Below are 14,806 nucleotides of genomic sequence, written 5' to 3'. Positions count from 1 at the left end.
GGTTAATTATGATTTCTGAATTGCACTAAGCCTAGCTTTTAACCGTTCATCAAAACATTGCTCTACAGCGCAGCTAGTGGTTCAAATCTTTTACAAACGAGAGGGGTAGTCTGCGGACTGTGAAGGAGGGGCGTAATTTTGTAGTCTCATCAGAGCCGTTAAATATAAATAATTAAATTAGTCAGTATAGTAAATACTAGTAGTAGTAATAGTTACATAATTATATATAATAAAATAATAATTGCATTTAATGGCCATGAGTCTGGCTCGCTGCAGAGGGTTCTTTTGTTACTGCATTGCAATTTTAAAATGGGATTTGTATCTTATTTCGGCCACCAGGTGTCAGGGAAGAACTGAGTGTTGTTGCCGTGGTCTGGTCTGAGGCTGATCAGGAAGGATCCGCTCGTCTTCTGCTCATGTTGTGCGCCGGGTGGAGTTTGGCTACAGTCCGCAAGACAAAGACCGATGATGTGATTGACCAGTGAAACTCTACTGTACCGGCGCTGGACACAACGTGACTGAAGGTGGGTGAACTAACGTTATTAAGTCTGTTAAACCACATGTATGTTAACTGTCGGTTAGGATAGTAACCTGTGAGATAACGTTGCTCAAAAAGGTTGGCTCAGCATTTCATGTTATACCCGGACTGTATTAGCCTTAACGTTACTCTGGATGGCTGAGCGCAAGCTAGCTGAACGCGCTCGAGCACGCCAGGAGACAACATTCAGTATAACCGTTAGCTCGGAGGCCACGAGCTAACTTTTATTGTCCGTGTGGGTCACAGGAGTGTTGAGTCTCACGACCCACCGCTAGCTTGGGTCCATGTAAGTAACGTTACCTAGCGTTAACGTTAATTGCCCTTTGTGGGGTTTGGAGGCTGCTAAATTATCCTAGAAGTGTTGGCAGTGATGAGCCTAACGTTAGCTAACTGTATGTGGTTGTATTCGGGATGGAGCCGCTCGTTAGCCGTGCTGCTGCATCATCAGATGGGATGAGGATGGAGGGCCTGCATCTCTGCACCTTTACTGAACAGTAGCGTTGGCGTGCAAACATATCTGTTTCTGTACTGAAAATGGATACATGACCGTTAATCAACCTAACGTCAGAGGCATCAGTTTATTCTCAGAATAGCCAGAGGCTAGCATTAACGTTGCACACCGGTGTTAGAAAGTCTCTGTGTCACTATCCTTCTTGCTTTATTGAACTGCACGACGTGTAACGTTACTCGTAGAGGACATATTATTGTGACATGGATCATCCTGACCGTTTGTTTGTACATCTTTGCAGGTCTGTGCAGAGCCCTTGGATCTTCCCCCAGACAAGAGAAGCGCCTGCTGTGCCCAGTTGTTTTATTGTTTACATTTCTTTCACCAGCGGGAGGCTCTGCTCAAATAGCAAAGGACATCTGCAGCAAGGACCGGCCATTATTCCATCGCAGCTGCTTGAAAGACTTGACTATCCTTTTTCTGGAATTGAATTAGCAGAGTTTTGGGACCAGATTTGATTGCGAAAATGTTGAAATTAATTAGTTTTGCCCAAGATGGCAATGCCAAAATGGTCACTTGTACTGATTCTCTATTCAGTGTGAGGAGAAGCTCCATCCCATAGTTATCTTGATGAAGGCCTTTTTCTGACAAAAGATAAGGGCCACTCGGGGCCAGGAGGTGAAGGACTGCTCTGCCTTCTGATTTCAACTATTTAATAGATTTCATTGCTCACTGGACTTCAAGATGGCATTCTTCTTCAACCCCTTTGACAACTTGGTGTGCATCCTGCTGGGCATCTCGCTCACCGTGTGGTTCACCCTGCTGCTGGTCTTCATTATCGTGCCTGCCATCTTTGGGGTGTCCTTCGGCATCCGACGTTTTTACATGAAAACCTTGTTAAAGATTTTTGAGGTAAGAAAACGCTGCATAATGCCCCACTGCTTTGAAGTATTGAGGAAATATAGAATGTTAACTGCAGTTTGAGGGGGATCATAAATGGTTACTTTTGGGATGAAGCTGAGGATGGAGTGGAAACGCTGTATACGCACAACATAACAATATATCCAAAGGTGTGTTGCTATTCTTGCACAGTTCCCAGTTAAAATAAATTACAATCTGCTCCTTCCACACACTCTGATATTCAAATAACTATAGTTTATAAAAGTTGTTGGTTGTGTTCTTCAAGGACAGCCCATATTTGCTCAGGTTTCAATCAACACAGGTCATTTTTGCTTCTGGAAAGCATTTACTTGTATAAAATATAATACATTTAAAGCTGCAGTACTGGTGAAGTGAGTTTCTAGAAATGATCTGGCTTTACATGCACACCTTAGGGCAGTGGTTCAGGCTTTATGCATGTCTTTAGCATCCAACTGAAACATTAACATCACAGTCATTTTCAGTGTTATGTAACCAGTGAAAACGGTAGCAAAAACCTTGTCAGTAATCTGTGACATGGCTCCAACAACCTGGAATATTTTGTACTTATTTGTAGTTTTCACTTTCTAGAAATGAATTTGAATCACCAGAGATGGCATTAGTACATCAGCCTCATCGTGCAATGGTGTCAGTATTTACCATTTAATGGTCTCCTTACCAATTTGACTACAGACACAGTTATCCTGTTTCTCTTCGGGTGCTATCTCCGGTGCATCTTCACCAGTAAAGCTGTCATCACTTTCCAGCATGTGCCTCTGAGAGTAGATCTTGTGCCAGAAATAAATGGACCAGTGGGAGATTCCAGTAGCAACCATTAGATTTAGAGAAAATGTCAAAGGACAGATGCAGTGCAGACTGTGCGAAGCTGAAGCAATGTTTTATGGTTTTTTACTATTTGCACATGTCTCACTACTCTCCATTTCAGGCTTGTTGAAAAATGTAATGTTTATCTTGATGATAAGATCTCTTCTGAATTCATTAATTCAACACAAGGCCTACAGTGGCATTTTGTTTTTGTGACTAGCCTAGTTGTCCAAAGAGAGTTTGTGTTATAACAGCAGTGTAACAACAGTCATTCACTATTTCCTGCTTACTTAAGTTAAAAGGTATTTGTTGTTGTAAAACAACACCTGTAAAACTACATAGGGGATAAATAAGTAAAAACCTTTTTCACATGCAGCTCTGGAGCTCTCTGTGCTCCTCCTCCCCACCCAAAGAATAATAACTGTTAACTCCATGTGTACTAAACAGTGACTCAGTAATGCAACTTGTTATGACAAGATTTAAAGGTTGCTGGAAAAGTATGCTAAAGGAATGCTGTGTAGACCCCGTATAGGTGTAGGCAACATCACGCTGCCAACACCTTCCAGTCCTCCTTTCCCTGATAATGAAGAACGTGCTGTGTTTTAATGAGTTTCTTGAATGTTCAAATTTAGAAAGTCAGACATTTAAACAGTTTCATAATAGCTGCAGCTGATTTCCACAGAAACCTTTTGCATGTTGCCCGGGCTCTCTTTTCTAAATGACCTTGTGACTAAGACTTACAATAAACAACTGTTATCATCAACATCTATGTTATTGTTTAATTTGTTAATCCAATACACATCTTTTTGTCAAAATCAGCGAATATCTCCTGATGGTCCGCTAGCAGTGGCTGGAGCTGCTGTGCTGGCTCTGGGAAATTGTCTCGTCCTCTCTGCATGTTAGCTTTGCAGCAACAACTGTAGAAGCGGTTTGCTAACCCACAACTTGGCTGACGGTTGTTAACTTGCTGTGTTATTGATTGCTCCGTATCATGATATTTGTCATGGTATTGAATCTCTCCAGAATAACATATCCCACCTTTTTAAATGAAACTACAAGAACAAGCTTCATTACATGTATTTTTGGTTACTTGTATTGTTACACTCCTGTTTTGTTCTTTCTTTGTAGTGGGCCACACTTAGGATAGAGAGAGGAGCCAAAGAAAAGAATCACCACCTGTACAAACCCTACTCAAATGGTAAGATGTGCAATCAGAGTGTTTTCCTGTATGTGACGTGTATGTTCAGAAGGTGTATTTGTTTTAGAGAAGAGTTTTGCTGACATCCTGTTTTTCTGGACTGCTCCAGCTATCATTGCCAAGGAGCCCACCTCTTTGGAGGAGGAGATCAAGGAGATCCGACGGAGCGGCAGTAACAGAGACTTGGACTCGGCCTCTGAGTTTGAGATGTCTGACATCTTCTATTTTGCTCGCCGAGGAGTGGCAAGCATCATGGACGATGAGGTGACCAAGCGGTTCACTGCTGAGGAGTTGGAGTCCTGGAATCTGCTGACCCGCAGCAATAACAACTTCCAGTACATCAGCCTGAGGCTGACCGTCCTGTGGGGGTTGGGCCTGCTGATCCGCTACGGCTTCCTGCTGCCTCTCAGGTATTAGCCGTGCTTTCAACATAGAAGAGTAACCCTTTCCACACAAGCTTTTAAGGAAAAACTGAACAGGTTGAGACAGGGCCTGGAATGGAAATGTAACCACTAGTACAAGTATTACAATGTCAGTAATTTAAAGCTGTTTTCAGTAATGTCTCTACTGCAGCTGCAGGAAATATGTGTCCCCCACATTAGTTTGAGTGATCTTTTGTGTCTGGCCAAAATTTACTTTTGGATTTGACTATTATCTGTTCTTGTTCAAACCTCAGTGATAAAACCTTTTGAGTTTTTTGTGACAAAATTATGCTGGCAAGTATCTCCATCAAATACAAATCAACCCAGTAAGTTGTCACAACTGAAGTAGAAAAATGTGCCAGCTGTGCATGGTGGGTAGTAGATTTGAAGCGGTATTAAAATTTCATATAACAATTATGGTGACCAAAATAATTATCAGAGTTATCAGTATTATTGAGGTATTGCTGAAATGTGCTGAAAAGTTTCACGAAGTACTGATACACTGAAACAATTTAACGAAGTTGTAAATTGAAAATTTTACACACTATAATACAAATTGGTGTTGCAAAGGAGTCTAAAACTTTACGATGGACTCTCTCTCCTTCCCCCCCAACCGGTCGAGGCAGATGGCCGCCCACCCTGAGCCATGGTTCTGCTCGAGGTTTCTGCCTCTTAAAAGGAAGTTTTTCCTTGCCTCTGTCACCTAGTGCTTGCTCTTGGTGGGAATTGTTGGGCTTCTGTAAATAACATCATAGAGTATGGTCTAGACCTGCTCTTTTATGAAAAGCGCTGTGAGATAACTGTTGTTGTGATTTGGCGCTATATAAATAAAATTCAATTGAATTAAAACGTTTCTACCGTTTTACAACTAAAAACTTTTACAACTAATTCAACGATGAGCGGCTTTTAGATGAACTAAATAAGTTTGTTGGTTGACTAAACTGCATAACGTATTATCGTTTGGACAAATAGTCTGCAGATACAGGACTCCTACAGCAGCAGCATACAACAACGTGTAATACAGAGTTAGTTATCTGAGGACTAGGCAGAAAAATTTCCGGACAGCTGTCACTGCCTTCTGCAATGTTTTTATTGACCCAAAACAAACCCACGTTAAGATAAAAGTTGTGGTGAATCAACATGGGAAAGTGCTGACATTATACAAAAATAACCTTTCATATAGAGACAGCATACAGCCTTATTAAAGCTTTGTAAAAATCCAAAGATTTGTGCGCTCTGCACGGGGTTTAACACTGCTCACAACACAGAAGTAACATTAAATGATGGCACATGCAGTGAGTAAAAGAGGAAGATCCTCTTTCAGGGTCGGCTTAGACAGGCACAGGGACAGTGACTCAGTACTAAGCCTGGCTGGCTTATTTCCAATTGCCAGTGGGGAGACGAATCAGGGCACCACTGCACAGACAGACATCATTCTAGTTTCCCATCCAGCTAATAGATTCTCTCATTCAGTACTTGTCCAATTGAATATTGCCCTGGCTCCCTCACTTGTATGAAACCTTAGCCTCTTTAATGTTTGTCTAATCCTCATCCAATTTAATCAGCACCAACCTGGATGATTGGTTCATTCAGATTAAGTAGACCTGTTGGCCATTTTAACTATTGCCTTATATGCTCTGCAGGTTCCTGACTCTATACTCCGTCTATTATAAGTTGTGAGTAGAGGACAGTGTGATATTTATAATTGATAACAACCCCACTCCCCTGGATAACATTACTCATGACCTTGTTTACAGAGTAGCTACTCTTCCCAGTTAAAGTTTGTGGTACAGATGGAAACTTTTATGGCTAAGGATCATGTTCTTAGCCAATAATTTAACTGCCACTAGTTTTAAATGTGTCAAACCAAAACATGGAAAACCTCCTTTCTGTGTTTTACATAAGTGCATTGTTGTAAGATTTACAGCTGAAGGATTACATGTAACCAGCCTGTATCTCTCCACCAGGGTAACTCTTGCTGTCACTGGTGTGGGCCTCCTTGTGTTCCTTACCACTGTTGTTGGGCTGTTGCCGAACGGAAGGTAAAACTGACGACAAGCTGGTCCTTAATGGTCAATGGCTAGTTTTTAATTGATCAAAAGTAGCAGCTCAGATTTGCCGTCTTGACACACAAAGTAAATCATGATGCTGTCTGTTCCTTCTTGCAGGATTAAAAACTTCCTGAGCCAGAAAGTCCATCTGATGTGCTACAGAATATGTGTCAGAGCTCTGACTGCCATTATAACTTACCATGACAGGTAAAAGACCAATGCTGTTGTGACATAGCTTTGCGAGTTATGTGACTAGTAACTTTCACTGGACATGAAGCCATTCCAAGTAGTACAATAGTAGACTTTTGACTAGGGTTGGGCGATGTCTACAAAATTTCCATCAGACGATGTCTACATTGAAACATCGGGATGGATGATGACGGCAAGGGCGCGCGGGGGGTAGCTGTCGTCTTATGTGTATGTGTTCACTCGCACAGACTTCACTCACTGTAGCCTATGACGTTACAAGTCACGGTGGATATTTGTGGCACTGACCAGGGGCGAGTTTTGTGTCAACAAAACGTAGCAAAATACGAAGCATATTTAAAATTTATTCTAATAATGTTCGTGATTAAAACCTGTTTTCACATCTTGATTTCTTTTTTTGCCAGGGGGGGCGGGGTTTTACAATCACGATGCCTGCTCAACAACGTGATGTCTGACAGCCATCGCCGATGGCGATGAAATCGTCTTTTGGCCCAATCCTACTTTTAACACTGCAGTAGTAGACTGCCCTGGTGTTTACAGTCTTAAGAATGACAGGATGTGTAAAGGGGAAGATGGTGCAAATGTGAGAGAGTTAGTACAGCCCTTGATCGGCTGTATGCAAACACATGAGACACTCAATCTAAAATAGGTAATAATCTAAATAGGTAAGATGCATATGACGCATGTTAATGATGTCAACAGAAATAATGGAAGTAGTTATCCATATAAGACCCAGAGCAGCCAGAGGGGTTTCCATAAACCACACACTGGCAGTTGGGACACATACACATTGACTTTCATTAGACACAGTGCTGTTCATAGCAGCAAGTGTAGTATTTCTGACACCACAGTGGTGATATCTACCAGCCCATTTTGAAAACATAATTTAAAACCCAGTATATTTTCAAGGAAAGCATGTCGTTACTGCAGATCGTCCACAACCCAAAGATATTCAGTTTACCAGTAAAGAATCCAGAAAATATTCACATTTAAGATGCAGGAAGCATTTTTTCCTTTTTAATTAAAGAATTAATCGATTGTCAATCAATAGTTGGCAATTAATTTAACTAATAGATTAAATGTTGCAGCTCTAGATACAATAAAAAAAAAAACCAAAACAAGCTACTTGAATGTTGCTCATTTGTTCACACGGCCCCATTCGTCTTCTTTCTCAAACATGAGCCGCAGCAGACGTCATGCCATGAAAGGAGAGTGGTCTGCGTGAGATTACATGATGAGTTATCTGTGGAGAACAGAAACCAGGGTGTGTTCGCAGTTGCAATGTGAGCACCCTGAGTGCGAGGATGAGAGAGAGAGGGTAGAACTCAAACTGTCTACATTCGTATTCATTGCAGCAGGCATATGAGCCCGGGTGAAGCACAAAACCCTAGTCAGTAATGCTTTCTCAGACACAGCTGTGGTACTCTCAATATAACCTCAAACCTGAAGCTTGGAGCTTCTGAGTTCACGTAGCTGTAGTACATTTTATTTAAATATAGCAGAGTAAGAATCTAAGAGGAACATGAAACAATGGACAGAGCTTTTACAGAGAGGGCGGCAAACACAACCGGATGTGAAGGAGGAAGTTGATGCTTTTGGTATTTACCCAACAACTATATTACAGCTGCTGTCATTTTGGTTAACTGCAGTGCAGGCTTGACTGATTTTGAAATTAAAATGCCATGTGAGTTGGAGATCATGGCAACATTGTGTGATTGCTCCAATTATTAGAATGGAAGTTTGATCATTTATTTGCTCATATCTTGAGGTGCCAGCCAAGTAGTAAGATTTCAGTAATGGACACATTAATTTCTCATTAGAAAATTGATACTTTTAATTAATTGGGTGGGGAGATATTGATTGATACAGATGATGTACTCAGAGGTGAAACAAAGATTTGTATGATTTCTTATGGCTTTCTGAATTTCTACCATTAAGCTGTAGCCTGTTGTAACATGTATTCCTCTCTACTCTGAGGCTAAAAATACCCAAGTGACATAGGACGTCTTGCTCTCTCTCTCTGTTTAAGATTGCAACTCTATCCTTGGAACGTGGACGGAGTATGTTCTGGTCCTGCATGCCCCAGGGCTCAAACCTTAACATATCCACAAATGGGTTGATTTGTTTCTTCTTGAAAGACTGGGCAAGGCAGTGGACCAAAGCGTACCTAAATATCCATGAACAATTCCTTTTGACTTGTGATGGCATTGCTTTCTTCATTGTCATATTGTGCACTAAAAGTGCATTTTGATACTCAATACTACACTCAGCATTGTGTCACTTATTTCATCCATGAAGAGCCTTCATAATACATAGATTAACAGTCTTCCTGTCTACCTTTTCCAGTGAGAATAAACCCAAGAATGGAGGAATCTGTGTCGCCAACCACACATCGCCCATTGATGTCATCATCTTGGCCAGTGACGGCTGCTATGCTATGGTAACTATATTGGAGGAGCCTACAAAAACATTGACACTGGTCACTTTTTCCATGGCAGCTGCGTGAAATTGAATTTCTTCCAGAAATAGACGTGTTACTATTTACGTGTGTTTGTGTTACTTTGTGTCAGGTCGGCCAAATTCACGGTGGCTTGATGGGGGTCATTCAGAGATCCATGGTCAAGGCCTGCCCGCACGTTTGGTTTGAACGCTCAGAAGTGAAAGACAGACATCTAGTGGCCAAAAGGTAGCATAACATCCTTTTGTTTTTATTTGTTTTTTTCTCTTAGTTTGACAAGTAAAGTTTTTATACTGAATTTGAGTTTCAGTCAGTTGGAATTTTTTAAACAAAGTTATATTTTGTACTTAAAGAGGCTAAGGTGTAAATCAAAAAAATTGCTTTTCAGTAATAACATTCATACTTCTTTTATCGCAGATTGAGTGATCATGTAGAAGATAAATCTAAACTGCCCATTCTCATTTTCCCAGAAGGTGAGCTTGTTCAATAATCTGGTACACTTACGAAGCCTTTATTGTTGCACTAGTCATTTTAGTTTTTTTGAAAAAGCCTTATAAGTTTTAATTATTATTATTTTTTTCATAAATACTTTAAATCCCCAGGTACCTGCATTAACAACACATCAGTAATGATGTTTAAGAAGGGCAGCTTTGAGATTGGTGCCACAGTCTACCCTGTGGCCATTAAGGTGAGATTGATGCTACATATTGTTTTAACCATTGACATTTATGCATTAAATAAAATGCATTGATCATTTATTCTGGTGTGTTTGATCCTCACAGTATGATCCCAGATTTGGAGACGCTTTCTGGAATAGCAGCAAGTTTGGAATGGTCAACTACCTGTTACGTATGATGAGCAGCTGGGCCATCGTCTGCAGTGTGTGGTACCTCCCTCCCATGTCTAGAGAGGTGAGACTCACCGGTTAACTCGTGCTTCCCAACTGATTTTGTTTCTTTGATTAATAAACAATCATGGCAGATCTATTGTTTTTTTTTTTGCATTCAACACTTTGACTTCGATGAGAATTTGTTCAGATGAACCCTTGAGTACAAAAACAATGTGGTAATAAGCAAAGTGAAGCTCAGACTAAATTGAAATATCAAGTATATCTTTATACTGGCGACCTGTCCAGGGTGTACCCGCCTTGCGCCCGATGTCAGCTGGGATTGGCTCCAGCCCCCCCGCGACCCTGTATGCAGGATAAGTGGTTGAGGATGGATGGATGGATGGATGGAAGTATATCTTTATCAACTGGTTGCCAAACTGTTTTTTTTTTTCAACCAGTCCATTGGTGCACACTCGCACACCAAGGTTAAACTTCCTGCTGTTGAGTAAGCTACATTCACCTACATAGCAAAGTGACCACAAAGTGATTTTTGCAATATATGAGCTCCCAGACAGACAATAATATGGTTCACAGTGACTACAAGCTCAGCATGTGTGATAGCCCAGAAACAATGAATTAAAAACATACAAGGAACTCCAATTTCTTATCTTATTGCAGAGCCTCTATGTACATTCATAGTCAAGTCATAGCACTGAGAATTACAATGAAGTTTTGGGTGGGTGTGAATTAGCGCTGTGCCATATCATATTGTTCACGATATATCTGTGTAATTTTTAATTATTGTGAAAATTGCAATATTTCAATTTGTTGACATTATGACATGCACACACCGCGACAACAAGCATGGAAAGCAAAAAATAACATTGCTACCGGCTCCACCGTGGAGGAGTAAGTTCCCAAAAGGGGAGCGACTTCAGTGGTATGGAAGTGGTTTGGTTACAAAAGATCCGATGTACAACAAAACACGTTAAAAGGCAAGAAGCCTGTAACAACAACAACAACAACAACAAACTTATAATCTGTGGCAGAAGCACCCAGTAGAGTAGAGCAAATCCCACAAGGAGAGCAGCAATTCAGTATTTTGTCATATAGTCAAGAATATCATTATTGCAGAAATACCCTGAAATATGGTGGCATTATTTTAGAGCCATTCGCCCACCTCTAGTGTGAATGTTTCTTTATTCAGCAGCAAATGACACAATGAACAAAGCATTTTAATTGATAAGAGCTATGCTGTTCTTTATTTGTTACGACCACTTCTTTACCTGTGTAAGACTTATGTCTTCTCCAACAGGAGGGTGAGGATGCTGTACAGTTTGCCAATCGTGTAAAGGCAGCCATAGCCAGGCAAGGCGGACTGGTCGACCTCCTGTGGTAAGACAACACCCATTCAGCTTCAATGGTTTCTACAACTTTATCATACAAATCAGACTGTATTAAACATGGACACAGTCTCTGTGACGTCACCCATAGGTTTCTGAAGAGCGTTATGAAGCTCAATGTGGACGGTTCTGGCCGTCGCCATCTTGGCAGTGCCTGACTCTCTGGCTAATCCAAAAATGGGCAAAGAGGTAATGCTGAGGCAGGCCAAATGAAGCATGGTTGCTAAACCACCAAGCTGCTGACCCCTGTGACAGCATCCACCTGTCACTCAGATCCTTAATTATGCATAACTTTAATCACTTAATATAATTGAAATGTGTGAGTTATATAAAAAAATCACCTGCTGTACAGTTTCCATAAATTAAAGGTAAATTAGCTATAGAGACCCAAACCTTTGTCAGTTTGTCAACATGTTTATTTCTGCTGTAACGTTGGGCATTTTAACATGGGGGTCTATGGAGAGTGACTCGCTTTAGGAGCCACCCTCAAATGGCCATTCAAGGAACTGCAATTTTTGGCACTTCCTTGTTGGCTTAATTTCTCAGCCCCAGGGGTTGTTGCTTGATCCAAACCTTATGACTGACAAGGGATAGTGGATGCTTCAACATATGGGTGGCCATTCAACAGACTGCTGTCTTGGGTTGATAAACATTTTTCTCAGCATATATGAAGTCTGTAGCAGCGTCATAAATGGCAAGACAGTAATGCAGCGTATTTGGTTTGCATTTCATTGCTTTGGTAGAACCTAATCAGCAATAGAACATTGATAAACTGCACAGTTTTCAACATCATCAATAGTTGTCACTCATTTCAAACTCTTTTGTAGGGATGGAGGACTGAAGCGAGGAAAGGTAAAAGATACCTTTAAAGAAGAGCAGCAGAAGCTGTACAGTAAAATGCTGGTGGGCACCCAAGAGGACCGCAGTCGCTCCTGAAGGACCTGTGTGGAGGTGGACTGGCTCAGAGACCCACTTGGGAACCTCTTGACTAAATATGTAGTCAGCCGAGCTCCCTCTCTGTTGGAGCTCCTGGACTGGAAAATTCCCTCTCTGATGTCAACAGTACTCCATTTGGCTTCCTCGGTCACTGCCTCAGCCTGGCATGTTCAGTTTGCATCGCTGTTACGGGTCATTCTGAGTCTGCTGCCCTTTGTCGGAATAGCTTGACTGGAACCTTTCTTGCATTAGAATGAAAGTAAGGTGCGCACAGAAAAGGAGCATTGTCTTCCTAGGTGGCAGTCTTTTGAGAGAAAACTTTTATATTATCTATTGTTGAGTTCTTGTCTTTGATAGTTTCAACTTTTTAATTTTCACTTTACTGTCATGTTTGTATCACACTGTGTTAAAGTTACAGACTCGATTATACATGGGACATAGACGAGACTTATTTTAGATGAGAAGTAGTTTGTTCTAAAGCTAAAACCTGTAACTGAGTTTGGGTTTTGCATGACTGGCTTGTGCCCATGACTTAGGACATACAGACAGATTTTGTTACATTTCAGATATTTTTATGGGCTTTTTTCAAGAGAAAAAAACTTTTACGCTTTGTGTTTTACATTAAGACTTGTATGAACACATGTGGTCACTATAGGACCCACGTTGCAGACCTCTTGATATGTTGTCTGTTCCTGTGTTTTTTCCATGGAATGTGTAAAATCCTCACATTATGAAATGGATATTGTGCACCCACAGTTACTCTGAATGAGGTTTATGGATTGAGGCAGATATTTCTGTTTCAGCTAATAATGCAGCTTAACTGGAATAAAAGGGTTTATAGTCCATTCATTAAGAATATATTTGGGATCCGTTTTAAGGCCCCCGTGGCACACATGTAGTAACGAAAGATAATGAACATCACAATTTGTCTCCTGACTAAAACATAGTTATGACAATTAGCTGATACATATTTATACTAATACACATTTGTCATTGGCTTCCTGCTTGTGCAGTGACCATCTTGCCTAATTTATCTTAAGTGAACTCTGAAAGCTATTTATCTTTCTCCTACTTGCCCGATTCCAGGAGGTTTCAAGGAGAGAGAGTGCAGATGTAGTCTGGACACCCCGTTAAGGCTGGAGTTGAGGAACACAGTGGACGGTCTGAGGGGTTTCTCCCCAAGGCTCTCATGTCTCTAGTTTGCTGTTATCAGGGATAGTCATTTAGACTGTGTCAAATCTGTTCATCAAAATAAATGTTCAAGAATGTGACTTTTTTTTGTGCTTTTCACATTCTCTGATTTGCTTTCCTCTGATGCAGGCACCAAGGGGTTTACAAACTTGTTCTTATGAAACTAAGTCCAAAAAATAACTGCAGGTGAATGTGGAGATTAAAGTACAATATTTTAGTTACACACTAGAGTAACTTCACAGTATATGACTGCCATATAAGCATATAAGTATAAGCTGCCATAAGGAACTACAACTGACCTACAAAAGTTTAGCGTGAGCTAAACTGACTCGAATTGCAACATGTCCCACTGCTAAATATTTTCCATGTTCAGAGTTTTACCACTTGTATTTCAGCCCCAGTAGCTCATTTAAGAGTTTAGGTTATTTGTGCTTAGTGTGTGTGTGTTTCAGTTGAATGTTTTTGCTCCAAACAGTACTGCCTTAATTAGCTGTTGCTTTTGTATGCTATTCTTGGCAGTCAAGCCAGGACTCTGGTAACATTTCCTGTCTGATTTATTGTCCAGTGGGCACCAAGCTACGATAACAGTCTGGCATGAAGATTGAGTGCCTTATTTTGGGCATTAAACATTTTTTATTTATTTCCCAGCTACTCATCTACTCAGGATCTAGTCTAAAATAATGCATTTCCATGCATGTATAATGATTCTTTTGCAGGTGCTCCATCAGAAAGCCAGGCCTCTTCTCCTGGCTGCAATAGATTGCCTCAGTTTCCTTTCAGAGAGGTTTCCCCCCTTTGACTTTCTTTGTTTCCAGACCGGTGATGGACATGGCAGCATTCTTTTGCATCTCTGTTGCAGTAGTTTTAAATTGATCTGTTGGCGTTGCTGAATAAAACACACTGCTCAGAGGAGGAGTAAGAGGAAGCAGGGAGCTCAAAAGGTTGGCTGGTGTAAACCATGCCATGGTTGAACAACTCACTAACGGCACTATGGAGAGCCAACCTCGGGCCCCCAGCAGTCTTTTCTTTACCCTCTACTCCAAAAAAAACATTTTACAGCTCTATGGTCCACTGGGTAAAGTGAACACTACTGTAGCTGTGTTGTAACATATTGTGGTTACGCTGCAGTTGTGATGACTGGAAGTTGTAGGAGGCAGGTTATTCTAGAGAAAATTACTAAACTCTAGGTCACACACACAAAAACAAAACTAGTCCCGCTGATTTATGAGCTTCTGCTGATACATGACTTTACACAAAAGCAGTACATGGGCTGTATGAAGGTAAGGGTGAAGGGAGAACAATCACAGCGAAAGCAATATGAAAGGATTTTTCATTGAAAGAGTTTCACAGGAAGAAAATGACTAACTTCCTGTTGAGACTAC

General features: G+C 40.9%; 1 protein-coding gene across 2 annotated transcripts; it reads left to right on the top strand.

The window, feature by feature from the left end:
- The first annotated feature begins 373 nt into the window (after positions 1-373).
- On the top strand, positions 374-13,504 carry LOC119892449 (glycerol-3-phosphate acyltransferase 4). 2 transcript variants are annotated; one of them, XM_038704699.1, is made up of 13 exons: positions 374-524; positions 1,288-1,898; positions 3,858-3,927; positions 4,037-4,337; positions 6,317-6,391; positions 6,518-6,607; positions 8,954-9,047; positions 9,178-9,293; positions 9,483-9,538; positions 9,668-9,753; positions 9,848-9,976; positions 11,210-11,289; positions 12,125-13,504. In XM_038704699.1, the coding sequence occupies exons 2-13, from the start codon at positions 1,731-1,733 to the stop codon at positions 12,231-12,233; spliced, it is 1,374 nt and encodes a 457-aa protein (XP_038560627.1). In that variant the 5' UTR covers positions 374-524; positions 1,288-1,730; the 3' UTR covers positions 12,234-13,504. The 2 variants fall into 2 exon arrangements, with proteins under 2 accessions (XP_038560627.1, XP_038560629.1); XM_038704701.1 differs by lacking the exon at positions 12,125-13,504 and adding an exon at positions 11,389-12,117.
- The last annotated feature ends 1,302 nt before the right edge of the window (positions 13,505-14,806 follow it).

This window comes from Micropterus salmoides, unplaced genomic scaffold (genome assembly GCF_014851395.1).
Source record: "Micropterus salmoides isolate LMB-PRFRI ecotype aquatic unplaced genomic scaffold, ASM1485139v1 Ms_hic_scaffold_7, whole genome shotgun sequence".
NCBI lineage: Eukaryota > Metazoa > Chordata > Actinopteri > Centrarchiformes > Centrarchidae > Micropterus > Micropterus salmoides.
This window is presented reverse-complemented; position numbering and strand designations above follow the sequence as displayed.

Bases quoted from the DNA above. Each gene is read 5' to 3' on its own strand.
- LOC119892449 (XM_038704699.1), top strand. From the start codon at position 1,731: ATGGCATTCTTCTTCAACCCCTTTGACAACTTGGTGTGCATCCTGCTG. The intron at 1,899-3,857 runs GTAAGAAAACGC...CTTTCTTTGTAG, and splicing joins CCTTGTTAAAGATTTTTGAG to TGGGCCACACTTAGGATAGA. The intron at 3,928-4,036 runs GTAAGATGTGCA...GGACTGCTCCAG, and splicing joins GTACAAACCCTACTCAAATG to CTATCATTGCCAAGGAGCCC.